This window comes from Eptatretus burgeri, chromosome 4 (genome assembly GCF_056783735.1).
Source record: "Eptatretus burgeri isolate ZD-2024b chromosome 4, Ebu_testis_v1, whole genome shotgun sequence".
Classification (NCBI taxonomy): Eukaryota; Metazoa; Chordata; class Myxini; order Myxiniformes; family Myxinidae; genus Eptatretus; species Eptatretus burgeri.
Window position 1 is genome coordinate 67,928,981 of NC_140964.1, and position 13,188 is coordinate 67,942,168.

The 13,188-nt window shown below is 46.3% G+C and overlaps 1 protein-coding gene across 1 annotated transcript in view; it reads right to left on the reverse strand.

The window, feature by feature from the left end:
* Window positions 1-13,188, reverse strand: part of GARS1 (glycyl-tRNA synthetase 1) — a 52,718-nt gene that overhangs the window by 32,200 nt on the left and 7,330 nt on the right. Inside the window, exons 4-10 of the mRNA XM_085878546.1 lie at window positions 3,772-3,913; window positions 1,493-1,581; window positions 1,340-1,416; window positions 913-1,058; window positions 678-827; window positions 375-537; window positions 18-182 (exon numbers count right to left, since the gene is read on the reverse strand). Of these exons, the coding sequence (XP_085734672.1) occupies window positions 18-182; window positions 375-537; window positions 678-827; window positions 913-1,058; window positions 1,340-1,416; window positions 1,493-1,581; window positions 3,772-3,913 (932 nt within the window). The remainder of the gene's footprint in view (window positions 1-17; window positions 183-374; window positions 538-677; window positions 828-912; window positions 1,059-1,339; window positions 1,417-1,492; window positions 1,582-3,771; window positions 3,914-13,188) is intronic.

Sequence of the window (13,188 nt, forward strand, 5' to 3'; positions counted from 1 at the left end):
AATAGTTTAGAACTCACATAGGACGTCTTGGTCTCTGCATCCCAACAGTCACAGGCATAATGGGCCATTTCGTTATCCATGTGCTGCCGAAAACGCAGCTTCTCCTTGTTCACTCCGACTTTCACCAGGAACAGGAATATGCGACCAATGAAGTAGCCAAGAACAGAGTTGTCCACAATTCCCTACAAGCCAAAAAATAGGAAACAAGGACAAGATGAAGAACAAAGGCCTTGCACCACTCAATGTTACAAAAACTTAATATTTGTTGAAACAGACAGGAAGACTATGGAACCGTGTCCTATGTGAGGCAAAGAGTGGATTTATCACTCCAGTAGACAACCTCAAACGACAGGAGAGAATAACATCACAGATACCTGGGAAACAGCGTCTCCAAGTCGCATAATCTGGGCCGGCTGCCCAGTGGTCTGTGCCACAGAAGAATAAAGGCATATTTCCAGGTCAGCCACATTCTCAAACTTGGGGTGAGTCTTCTCTGCAGGATCAACAAAATATTCAATTTCGGCCATGGTGAATTCCCTGCAGGTTCCCCCAAACAGGAAACAGAAAATCACCTGGAGTGGGATTGCGGTGGCTTGGACCAGCCAAGGAATGCTGAATTCACGTGACAAATGTCGAATTGATAAAATTCCATTCGGAAAGTGGAAAATTCGAGTTACCTGACTCGTATTAGGCCAGAGCGCGGGGAGATCTCATTACGGAAAGACTTTCCGATTTGCGCTCCGGCAAAAGGCAACCTGTCCTGGTTGAACTCGAGCAACCGTTTGAAATTCAGGAAGATTCCTTGCGCTGTTTCCGGGCGTAGATAGCTAGACAAAAAAGGTCAAACATGAGCATTTCTTTTTTATCTTATCAAGATTTAAACTACAATATCAAGGAAGGCCACAGACGTACCCAGGAATATTGCCACCGGGCCCAATACTAGTCTGGAACATGAGGTTGAAAGTTATGGGTGGAGTGAGATCATTGCCTGTGCTCGGAGACTTCACATTATACTCAATGAATAAGTCTGCCAGCTCCTGCTGCCCACAATTGTCCAGCTGCCAACACAGGAATTGCCTTTGTGAGAAGTTAGTTTCATTTGAATGAACAAGATGCAAATGCATCTTCAGGACAAACAGACAACTTCCATGGTCATCTCTAAAATCCTTGTGTCCTATGCAGACAAACATAACCCTCACTCATGAATATTTAAAAAGTGAATTCAATTTTCATGCCAAAAAAGAACAACATACAAGCCTGATAACCTTGGGTTGTTGCACAGCCACACGCAATTGAGCGACTTGTAAGACGTTAACTTACGAAGGAAGTGCTCCCCCACCTGTGTGATGACATTCTGCATTGTAGATTTCTTTTCCTGTGAGCACTTCTTATCAGCCATGAGTTTCTGCAGATGGGCTGGAAGAAAGCAGAGTGTTTCAATGCCTGTTCGACATCAAAATATAACAAATTCCTTTCGGGACACGGCCAGCACCTTTGAGCAGATGGTCAGCACGAAAGCATTCCCCGTTCTTCACATCCTTGACCATGAAGTCCGAGAACTTGTCTACATGTCCAGATGCCCTGGAGGTAACAAACTCTGCTCAATCCCTACAAACTTGATCATTATTAACCAACTTCAAGAGGAGCTCAAAAATGTCATGCACAATTATTCATTAATTTCAGCCAAGAGATTGTGTGTGTGTGTGTGTGTGAGCGGAGGAGGAGATGGAGGCGAAACAAATACGCAAATAAATAAATAAATAAAAGAACCCAATAACAAGTTGTTTAAACATTGTTTTCCTTTGAATATTTGCAAGACAGACCAAATGAATGTTATCTTGACACAGCACCGAACACAACGGAACGAAAAGTTGAAGGATGTGAAATGAAATTAGGACACGAAACGCAAATTATATCCCTGTGTGTCGTAAGAGGCGACCAGGGTAGGCGCCAGGAAGAGCATGCGGCCATAAAACATTCCCTCAAGAAAAAGCTAACCCCTGCTCAGCAAGGAAAAAAATGGCTGTAAAAACACTATACACAAATTAATATAGGATGGGATGTAACCACCATGTTAATAACACGGTATTCATATTAATTATTTACACAAACACAATAAAATATTACACTGGAGAGTTCATAGAACATGTTACCCCATGCAGCGTTCAAACATATACTTACATTTAAACACCGTAGGACCCCGTGATTCACGGGTCATAAAGTTTGACCTGCTTTGAGATTCGTGGAGTCTTTAATTATTTATTTATTTTTAACGCTTCAGGACTGGTCTCCTCTATCCATCTGGGAAATTGAAAATCAGTTAACATCACAGCATTACATAAACAAGGTGCAAAAACAGATCCCCTTAACTACAGCCCAATTATCTTCCTACACTTCCAATCATCAGCAAGGTTATGGAATCCATCATGAGAATTGACATAAAATCATTCCTTTTCTCCATCATCTCAGATCATCAACTCGGATTCAGACCTGGTCACTCCACCTTGGACATGCTGCTTTTACTCTCCCAACAATGGATGGAGACCTTCAATATCAGACGTGAGATCAGGGCCGTCTCTCTGGACATATCTCGAGCTTTTGATACAGTCTGGCATCCTGCCTTGCTCTTCAAACTGTCTGCCTAAAGAATCCAAGGCCAACTCCACTCTTTGATTACTGACTTCCTCCACTCTCGTAACCAACGTGTCTCTCTCAACAGAACGCTTTAATCTCCTCTCCCGATCAAGGCTACAGTACCCAAAATTATTCCTTGTCTTCATCAATTATCTCACCGACACTTGGGAAAATCCTTTTTATCTCTTTGTCGATGACTCCACTTTCTGCCATGACATCTTTTAAAATCCTTCTAACAGACAGACAGCAGCCTCTCCCCTCTCCTCAGACCTTGACAAAATCACAAATTGGTCAAACAAAATTTGGCTGATATATCAATTTTGTCCACCCTTTGCGTTCTCCCTTACCCCTCAGCGTTACTCGCATCCTTTGTTTGTCCGTCTCAGACCAATTTCTCCTTCCGCCTTGTTATTGTTGTTTCCCCTCTCATGTTGTGCCCTGATGTGTTGTGTGTAATCACAATCCATAAGCCCAGACCATGTCAAAAATTTTTTTAAAAACACTGCCCCGACATTCGTGGCATTTTTCAGGAAAGTATCACCTACGAATCGCGGGGTCCAACAGTACAATCATGATTTTAAAGATCATTTTAAAAATTCCGGAAGTTTATCGCTATTCAAGCAGTCCTTATATAATCACCTTATTCAACATGTCTCCAAGTAATGCAAAACAGAAGGGTCTTGAAAGTGCAAAGAAGGCGATTTGTGTTCCGAAGTGTTTTAGGATATGTGGCCTTCAACAACAGCGACTTGATTGATATCCACATTGTATTTAAAAGACTAGATTAAATTTTATCAATTTAATATTCAGATCGTATTATCAGTCATTTGATGAATTTCAGAAATCACTTCGATATTCAGAAAATGCTGCAATTTACTTTCAGGCGGAAACTTCTCGTGCTCGATATACGTGTTCATTGTTCTTGATGAGAACAATGAAAGTTCAGTGCTATATGTGAACAAGCGATGGAACTGTTGCCGAAATATTCACCGTCAGCACCATGGGGATATTTGAGAGTGCGGGAGGGGGATGACGAAGGAGCACCTGATGACAAATTTCCAGGATGGAACCCTTAACCAATCGTTGACACTTGAAGGGGGGGGGGCACAAAAGAAATGTTGATGTGCGACAATTTACTTGAGCACTGGTTCCGGCGTGAGCATGGTACAGTCAACCTCAAGAAACTGTTCTTCGTGGATGAAATGCTGCCTCCAAATCTGCAGCATGTTCGTCTTCAAGGCACAACCCATTGGCCCAAAATCATAAAGGCCACTTACACCTGCACACAAGGGAAAAGGGTGGTTTTGGGACAGGAGAAGTTACGTCAAACAGGGCATTTTCTAACAGCGAGGCTCAAAATACAACATGCATGTAAAGGCAAGAGGAAATCGTTTTCTTATGGAAAAAGCTTGGACTGAGAGCATGGTGGCCTCGTGGTGAAGACACTGACCAGCATGCCAGAAGTTGGCGATTCAAATCCAAATCCACGTCGCAATTGAATCGTTGGCTAAACCCTGATGGCTCACTATGGATTTTCAGTGAGGGGAAATAGTGAGTTTCATAGGATTTTCAAAGAAAAGCAAGTGGGTTGTATGAGGGCAGATAGATGTCCCGTGTTTTCGGCCTATATGTTGATGTGGAGTACAAGTCAAATTGGCTAATTTTCACATTTTCCTTTCCTTCATTCATAGGGAAGTCGATTTTGGAGTACAAGATGAAGCTATATCAACTATGGTCGTGTGCAAAACTGTTAGTCAGAACAACAGAGGTGTTAATTCCTCCCTGACAATGCACCGCTGCCAACAGAACCCCCCAAGGTCATGAATATTCATGAGCTGTTCTGTGCATATTATTTGAACTAGCAGGCACCCCTGCCCTCCTGACGGGAGTATCCTTCTCAGTTTATGGGAGCTTGGGCCAGAGTACGTGCAGCGGAGTATGGCTAAAGTATGTGCGCGTCGCTGACCTTGGGTGGTCACTTAAGGCCAGCATTGGGGTTGGAAACAGAGGTAGAACCAGGTTTGGAACCTCTACGTCGGCCCAAGAACTGTTAAATGTCAATATTGGAGTTTTGGTGACATCTACATTTGCTCCATTACAGTACGATTACTTTGTGGGATGACCTTTCAGATAAATAAGGAATGTAAATACAGTAGACTACTCATAAGTCGTCACCATCGGGACCGAGAAAAAAGTGACGACTTAGACGTGTGACGACTTAGGCGTATGCGAACATTCATGATGACTGTGGGGTGAAGGATGAAGTCACACGTGGCCTGGACACGTACGTGTGAGAGGGCACAACAATCTCTAATGCCCGAGGTCCGCAGCATCATCATGCCCGAGGTCCGCAGCGAATTTACTTGCCTTCACAGCAGCAACATTTCACCGTCCAACCGAATATTTGGCTGAGCCGACATTTGCCGAAACCAGACGATGAGCGCGTCATCGACATCTTCAAAGGACACGCGTTTCACACTTACCACCGGCCTCGCGATCTTTCCCACTTGTCCAAATGCCCTTATTCTTCAAGATATCGTTCAATGTCTGCCGTTTGATGTCGAACTTCTCAGCTGTGTCTGTTTTCTTCATCAGTGGGTTTGCCTCGCAAAAACTTGATGTCGTATTTTTCTTGGTAGGTTTTAGTTGTAAGCTTACGCTTAGTCGCCATCGTCCTGCCTGCAGTGCGATCAACGTGTGTACATATCCAAAGTAGAATGACAACTGTCATCACGACAACCACGGTTTATGACCCCGTCTTGCATAATACCCAATACAGTACTCAATGCCCAGCTTCACGGCCTAGCCTGGCCACACACTGAGCCAGTGACCACCGTGGTCACTGACTGAGCTGAACACAGCACAGTTATAAATAGCCTATCACTGGCAGTGTACACTAATGAGTGAGCATCACGATTCCATGAAATCGGGCTTCTCTCAAGGTAGAAGTTCCGTGTGACGAGTTAGGCGTGGTAATTTACTTGAGTTTCCATTACGCGGGAACGGACAACATCTGACGACTGAGACGAAGTGACAACTTAGAGATGACGACTTACAGACTTTATTCAAAGGGATTTAACATTAAATAAATTCAGGACTTTTTGACGCTGCCGACTTCGGGGAAGTGACGAGTTACACGGTGCCGACTTACGCCTAGTCTACTGTAGTTTTTCACCATGTTAGTTAACATCTCTATTATAATACCAATCTTGCACACTAAAAACTCGGCTCACCGTCACACAATCCCTATGAAATTGCTGTGGCACTTAGCGGACATGCCGACAATGTTTGGGAAGTCTTGGCGTTCCATAGTACCACTTGCATTTTGCACAATGCGTATTTTTGTCATTCCCGTGTACGGTCTGTCGTCTGCTACCAGCTATGTTGTACTGCTATCCCGTGCATGTGCATGGGTATCGCTAGTATAGTATATTATAGAGGAACAGTATATAAAACAAGCTGCAGAATCATTATATCTCAAACCATAGAAAAATAAATTCTGGGTACAAGTCGAGGCCCGGACTTCCCGGGGGGCGGGTGGGGGGGTGGGAGGGCGGGATGGTCTAAATCAACTCATATGCCGAAAAATCCGGTAGTTGCCAATTGCAGTACAAAACTAGCAGTCTGCAATGGCGGCTCGAGAGAATGAAAGACAAAGATAAAACGGTTGGAGATGTCTGCCATGAAGGTGCTGATGTTTTGGACTTCACCCTTCGTCGGAACAAAAGAGTTGTAATAGGGTATTTCAAGATAGCTGTAGACCTTCTTTTCAAGAACATCAAAAAAGTATGAGGATAATTGATGAAACGTCACCTGTGGTTCAAGGCATTCCCCTGCTGTGCGCACGCACAAACACTTCTCTGTGAAAGCAACGGTTCCACATTTGCAACCTTTCAAGGAAGTGTTATAAAATAGGTTACATTTGAGGGTCGATTTGTCACCTGTTGCAAAATATTTTTAATTTTTTTTTCACAGTGGAATGATATTAAAAAGTATAAAATAAAGCTGGGTATCCTCTGTCGTACAAGGCCCTTCATTGACAAACCTGAACTCATTTCCACCGACAAGGCCTTCTTCTGCAGATTGATGGGGGTACTGCTATCCTCTCTGGGCTGGCTCCCTTGCCTCACACCATACTCAGCTTGATGCTCTGGAAACCAAGGCCTTCAATATCATTGGAATCACCCGTGATGTAGCTGAGTCTATGGGCCTATAACTTTGGCATCGCCGACAGATCGGTGGCTTCTCTGTCTTCTACCACCTACTTTATGGTCTTGAACCCTCTGCCCTCTCTGTGCTTTGTCCACCCAGGGTAGCTGCAGGGCACACACGGTCCACCATCAACCCCATTTTTTGAAAAACTCCCAAAATACAGGATCACTGCTCACCTCCACTCATTAGTTCCTCTTTTTCCCCACAAGTGAAAAAAACATCCACATTCTCTTTAATCCAATTCTTCCCTCCAGGTCATAAGGACAGCTGTTTACCACCATTTCAAATCGTCCCCAACCCAAAACCATCATCTTTTGCACACCTGTTGCACCACCCACCCCCTCTCCCCCAGGCTTTGCTTCTGCATCCATCTTATCCATCCCTCATGGTCTCCCCAACCTGTCATCATTACCCACATCCCTCGTTTGTCTGTCTTCATGTATTTTCTCCCTCGGCCTTGCTGTTGGAAATCCCCCTTCTCCTTCTGCTGTTGTTATGGTGCGTCTTGATCTGTTCTGCGTTCTATCTCTTCCACAAGCCTTGACTTTGCAAACAAAAGAGAGAAAAAAAAAATCGAGTTCCTCAACAAGGAACTCGAACACAGGAGGAAGCCATTATGGAACAATAAAGTCGGTGCAGCGGTTGCCAACCTGTGATTGTTTGTCCAGGCTTCATCCTTTTAGAATGTTGAGTGTCAAGCAAGGAAGCAGCACGTACTTCCTTTTTGGCCTTTGGTGTGACTCAGCCAGGGTGGGGTTTGAACTGCTGATCTCCCAGACCCAGATCGGACGCTCTAACGTCGAACCATTATCGTAAAACTGTTGATTGTGAATGCAAATCAAGATACATTATTTATCTTCTCACTTGTGGAGATTGTGGATTGCAATATGTTGGTAAAACTTCTGTTTACATCAGCGTTTGAATGGACATAGGTCTGCTGTATCGTCTGGTGTTAAGACTTATTTATATTATCATTTCAATGAAGTTGGACATGCTTTTAGAAGTTTTTCTATACAAATTATAGACTCAGTTAATGTTGATTGTTTTGATCATAAAGAGGAGTGTAATGTTGAGGTTGGGTGCAGAGTGTACTTTTGGGTCATGAGACGACATGTGATCTATCCTATGGGCCTTAATGACGGGGTGCAAGGTACTGGGTCCGTTTCTCAAGGTAATGTTTTTGGAAACGAGTATTTTGCTAATCCAATCAGAAGGAGACCCAGAGGTCATGGGCATCCTAATCGGTGTCATATGGATCCAAAAATGGAAACTTCAGAGATGATTGATAAAATTAAAGGTTTTTATGAAGGAAAGATTTTTCATGATTTTTATGTTCTTCTGAGGTCATGTTCCAAAACAAGTCTTCGCTGATATTCTCCGGAGTTTAGCAGGTTCAGAGAACATGCTCATTTTTGATCGAAGATTTTTGTCAGAGGGTTCTGGTGAAGAAGTCGACTCTCAAAGTTGATCGGATCCACGAGTCTGAATTTGTGATTTTTCCAACAAGCAGGTAGGTAGCTTGTGGTGAGGCAGTTGTCCTGAAACAGCTTGCCTTTGCCTCATGGAAAGCAAACCCAACTGAGGGTAATCTCAGTTCCTTCCATAAAGCTCAGAACAAGTGTTTATCTTCCCTCAGGAGAGCCAGAAAACAACATCTTTCTAATCTCATCTGAACTTTCAAACCTCTATCCCTCCTCAAAATCCTGGTGGCGTTTAATCAAATCTGTTTCTGGTGTATGTTCCCCCTCCATCCCCTCCCTTACCTCAAATGGCAGCACTGCTGATACCACACGTGAAAAAGCTGAATGCCTAAACTCGGTGTTTGCAGCTAAATCTTGTGTCCCAAACCCATCACTTTCTCTACCCACCTTACCCAGTCGCACCCAACTGTCCCTGGACTCTGTATCCTTTTCTCCTGACAAGGTGGAGAGCTTGCTGTCAAACCTCGAGTCAGATTCTGCAACCGGTCCAGACGGCATCAGCCCACGTGTCCTCAAAGCCTGCTCTTCTGCTCTTGCTCACCCTCTCTCTGTTCTATTCACCCTCTCATTTACTCAAGGTCATCTGCCATCTGCTTGGAAATCTGCAAACATTACTGCCCTGCATAAAAAGGTGCAAAAACAGATCCCTGCAACTACAGACCAATCAGCCTTCTCCCAATCATCAGCAAGGTGATGGAATCCATCATCGCTTCAGACATGAAATCCTTCCTCTTCTCCAATGGCTTGATTTCCAATCATCAATTTGGTTTCAGACCAGGTCACTCTACCCTGGATATGCTGCTTCTGCTCTCCCAACAATGGATGGAGGTCCTCAATGCCAGACAGGAAATCCGAGCCGTATCTCTGGGCATGTCACGTGCTTTTGACACAGTCTGGCACCCTGCCCTACTCACCAAACTCTCTTCCTATGGTATCCAAGGCCATCTCCACTCATGGCTCGCAGACTTCCTCTCCTGTCGAAGTCAACGTGTGGCCCTAAATGGAGTTCTTTCATCCCCTCTTTCTGTCCAGGCTGGAGTTCCTCAAGGTAGAGTTCTGGGCCCTGTTCTTTTTCTGGTTTTCATCAATGATCTCTCCGACTCTCTGGAAAATCCTCCATATATTTTTGCTGATGACTCCACCCTCTGCCGTACCATCGGTCATCCTTCAGACCGGTAAGCAGCAGCTTCTTCGCTCACTGCAGATCTGGATAAAATCACAAACTGGTCCAACACGTGGAACATGTCCTTCAATCTGGACAAATTACACTCTCACTATGTCTCTCCGAAAGGACAGGTTTAGAAACCCCCCACCCCCCCCCCATCCACTTTCTACAATCCTCTGGAAGAAGTCCTTTCTTTCAAGCTTCTGGGTCTCACGATCTGCCATGACCTTTCCTGGGAAAGCCACATTTCCAACCTGGCCTCCAAAGCTAGTCGCCGACTGGGAATCCTCCATCGTGCAAAGTCCTTCCTCGGCCCACCTGAGCTCCTGACCACTTACAAAGCTTTCATCCGCAGCCTGATGGAGTAGTGCTCTCCCCTCTGGGCTGGTGCTCCTGCCTTCCACCTTTCTCGGCTTCACGCTGTAGAAACCAAGGCATTTTGGATCATTGGCATCTCCCGCAATGAAGCTGAGTCTTTGGGCCTCTCACTCTCTCACCGCAGGCTGGTCGGTGGTCTTTCTGTCTTCTTCAGTCTCCTCTCCAGCCTCGCCCCCCCTGCTCTCTCTGCGATTTGTCCCCACCACATTTCCGCAGGGTGCTCAAGGTCCGCCAACAACCCCCTTCTGGTAAAACGACCAAAATCACGAATCACTGCTCACCTTCACACTTTCCTTCCTTTTTTCCCACCTATGGAATAAACTCCCTCACTCTATTCAATCCCATTCTTCCCTCCAGGCCTTCAAAACAGCTGTTCACCACCATCTCTTATCATCCCAAATCCAAATCATCGATCTTTTCGGTACGAGCATGCTTAAGCGGCTCGTTTCAGTACAAGTTCTCATCGAGGTACAAACTCTCGGTAGTCTGTCCACGTGAATAATTAGGTAAATCGATAATTTGGTGATAAACCCTGTAGGGAGGGCAGAGCATTGACAAGTTTGTGGTGTATTAAAAACACCCGTAGCTGGGTTTCGGCGTTTGTCAGGAAGCTACGACTCGACTGTCGCGTTCGGTGGACGCGCGGCCTGGATTGGGCTGAAAAGGTCGTGCGCACGCCGAACGGGCGGAAATCTACAACAATATATTAATATATGTATGAATATGAACGTCAATAAAGTACGTACTGTGAGAATGTGAGCACGTCTATAAAGTACGTGTATTAAGAATGTGAGTCTATCTCTAACATACCTAATATGTTACATACCTAATATGCTAACCAAAGGGCGGAGGAGCTCCTTGTGAGCCAACGGCCATCCATATCTAGTGCCCAACTGTGTCTGCGGACGTCCTCCTGCAGTTGGGTTACTTCTTATTTGGAGGTTGGTGGCAGGATTTGCACTCCAGCCACCGTAAAACGCTTCATTCCGCAAAACGCAAAAACGCAAAAAAATCTGAAAACCCACTCCGTGGGAGTACCTCCTGTGCAGCTTCCCTTCGCAGGGCAGCTCACCGGATGATGGGATTGGGGCAAAGCCTTCGGGACCCCCAATCTTTGATAGGAGGGAAACCACGGGGTAACATCCCTGGGTCAGATTGCGGGAGAGTGTGTCGGAGTGGTGCTGAGGTGTCGTCCACCAGACGGCGGTCTCCTTGGGTTAACCTGAGGCGGTCCCTTCGGGTGGGTGCCTGGAATGTCCTATCCCTAAGAGAGGATGATCACCTGTCTCTGTTATCATCTGAGCTCAAGCGTTTGGACATCGGGATTGCAGCTCTCTCTGAGGTTCGGAGACCGGATTGCGGCGAGATAATGGTGGGTGGTTACACCTACTATTGGTCTGGTCGCCCTGATGGTTACCATACCCAAGGAGTTGCTGTAGCTGTGGCCAATAAGCTGACCCCAATGATAATTGAGGTAACACCGGTCAACGACCGTATTATGAGATTAAGTATTCGTCACTCCTTAGGTGTCATTTCCCTGGTCTCTATTTATGCTCCGACTGAGGCGAGTGATCTTACCGTGAAGGATGCATTCTACGCCACACTCGAGTCTGTGGTTGATCAGTGCCCCAGACGAGATACACTTCTAGTCTTGGGGGATTTCAATGCATCGACTGGAACTGATAGGGATGGTTATGAGGTGTGTGTTGGTCCCCATGGGTCAGGAACTATGAACCAGAATAGCACTAAGTTCCTTGACTTTGCAAGAAGTCATGGACTTAGGGTGGCTGGTTCATGGTTTCAGCGCCCGCAAGCTCATCGCTGGACTTGGTATTCCAACGCTGGCGGTGTGGCAAAGGAGATTGACCATGTCCTCATTGACGGTCGTTGGAGGATGATCCAGAACTGCAGGGTCTACCGGAGTGCTCAGTTCCTCAATACTGACCACAGGCTTGTTGTAGCAACTCTAAAGCTGCACCTTAAATCCTGGAGAATGGTACCATCCCAGCCTAGGCTGGATGTTGCCAAGCTCAGGGATGAGAGAGTAGCTGAGGAGTTTGCGAACAGGCTGAGTGGACACTTGGGGGGTCTGGGTGCTTTAGGGGGCCCTGAAGAGTTGTGGAGCACCTTCAAGACCACCGTCCTTGATGTTGCCGGTGGATGCCTTGGAGTTCACCGCAGGGCAAAGAAGAATTTTGTCTCTCAAGGGACACTGGATACCATTGACCAGAGTCGCAGGGCCAGGCTGAATGGCAGAGCTGAGCTGTTCAGGGAGCTGAGGCGTAAAACTGTACGTGCACTGAGGGTGGACAAGGAGGCCTATGTGCGAGGAATCTGTGAGGGGGTAGAGCATCACCTGTGGACAGGTGATTCTCGTCCCGCTTACAGGGGAATTCGCGCATTACGTTCATCCAAGCCCATCCCTCGGAGCACTGCAGTTCGAGCAGAGAGTGGTAGGCTCTTGACAGAGGAGTCTGAAGTGAAGGCCCGCTGGGCCGGTTACTTTGAGCGGTTGTACCAGGCTGATCCCCCAGCTGTCGAGTTGGACGTCAAGGGTGTTACAATCCCTGTTGCTGACCCTCGAATCAACTGTGGTCCACCATCGCTTGTGGAAACACGGGCTGCGGTGAACCAGTTGAAACGGGGCAAAGCTCCAGGGATCTGTGGCATCCATGCTGAACTTCTCAAGGCTGGTGGAAATGCTGCACTCGTGTCGTTGCATGCAGTTTTGTGCTCTGCCTGGAACACAGGCATCATCCCAACTGACTGGAAGAGGGGCCTTGTTGTCCCTCTCTGGAAAGGGAAGGGTGATCGCCAAGACTGCAACAACTACCGAGGGGTGACGCTGCTCTCAGTGCCGGGCAAGGTCTTTGCTCGGATAATTCTTGATAGGGTTCGCCACCATCTGCTTGAGCACCAGCGTCCAGAGCAGTCAGGCTTTACACCAAAGAGGTCAACGATTGACCGTATCCTTGCTCTTCGTGTCCTCACTGAACGCAGACGAGAGTTTCGGCAGGGGCTGCTTGCAGCCTATGTTGATCTCTGTAAAGCGTTCGATTCAGTGAATCGGGATGTCCTCTGGAGGATTCTTGGTCTTCGTGGGGTGCCACCGAAACTGATCGATCTGATGTCTGAACTCTACTCTGGTACTGAGAGTGCTGTGAAGTGTGGTGGTACCGCCTCTGACTTATTTCCAGTTGTTACTGGAGTTCGTCAGGGATGTGTACTTGCCCCCACACTTTTCAGCACTTGTATGGACTGGATTTTTGGGAGGATGTCGGAGAGATCAAGTTGCGGTGCATCGTTTGGCAATGTCAA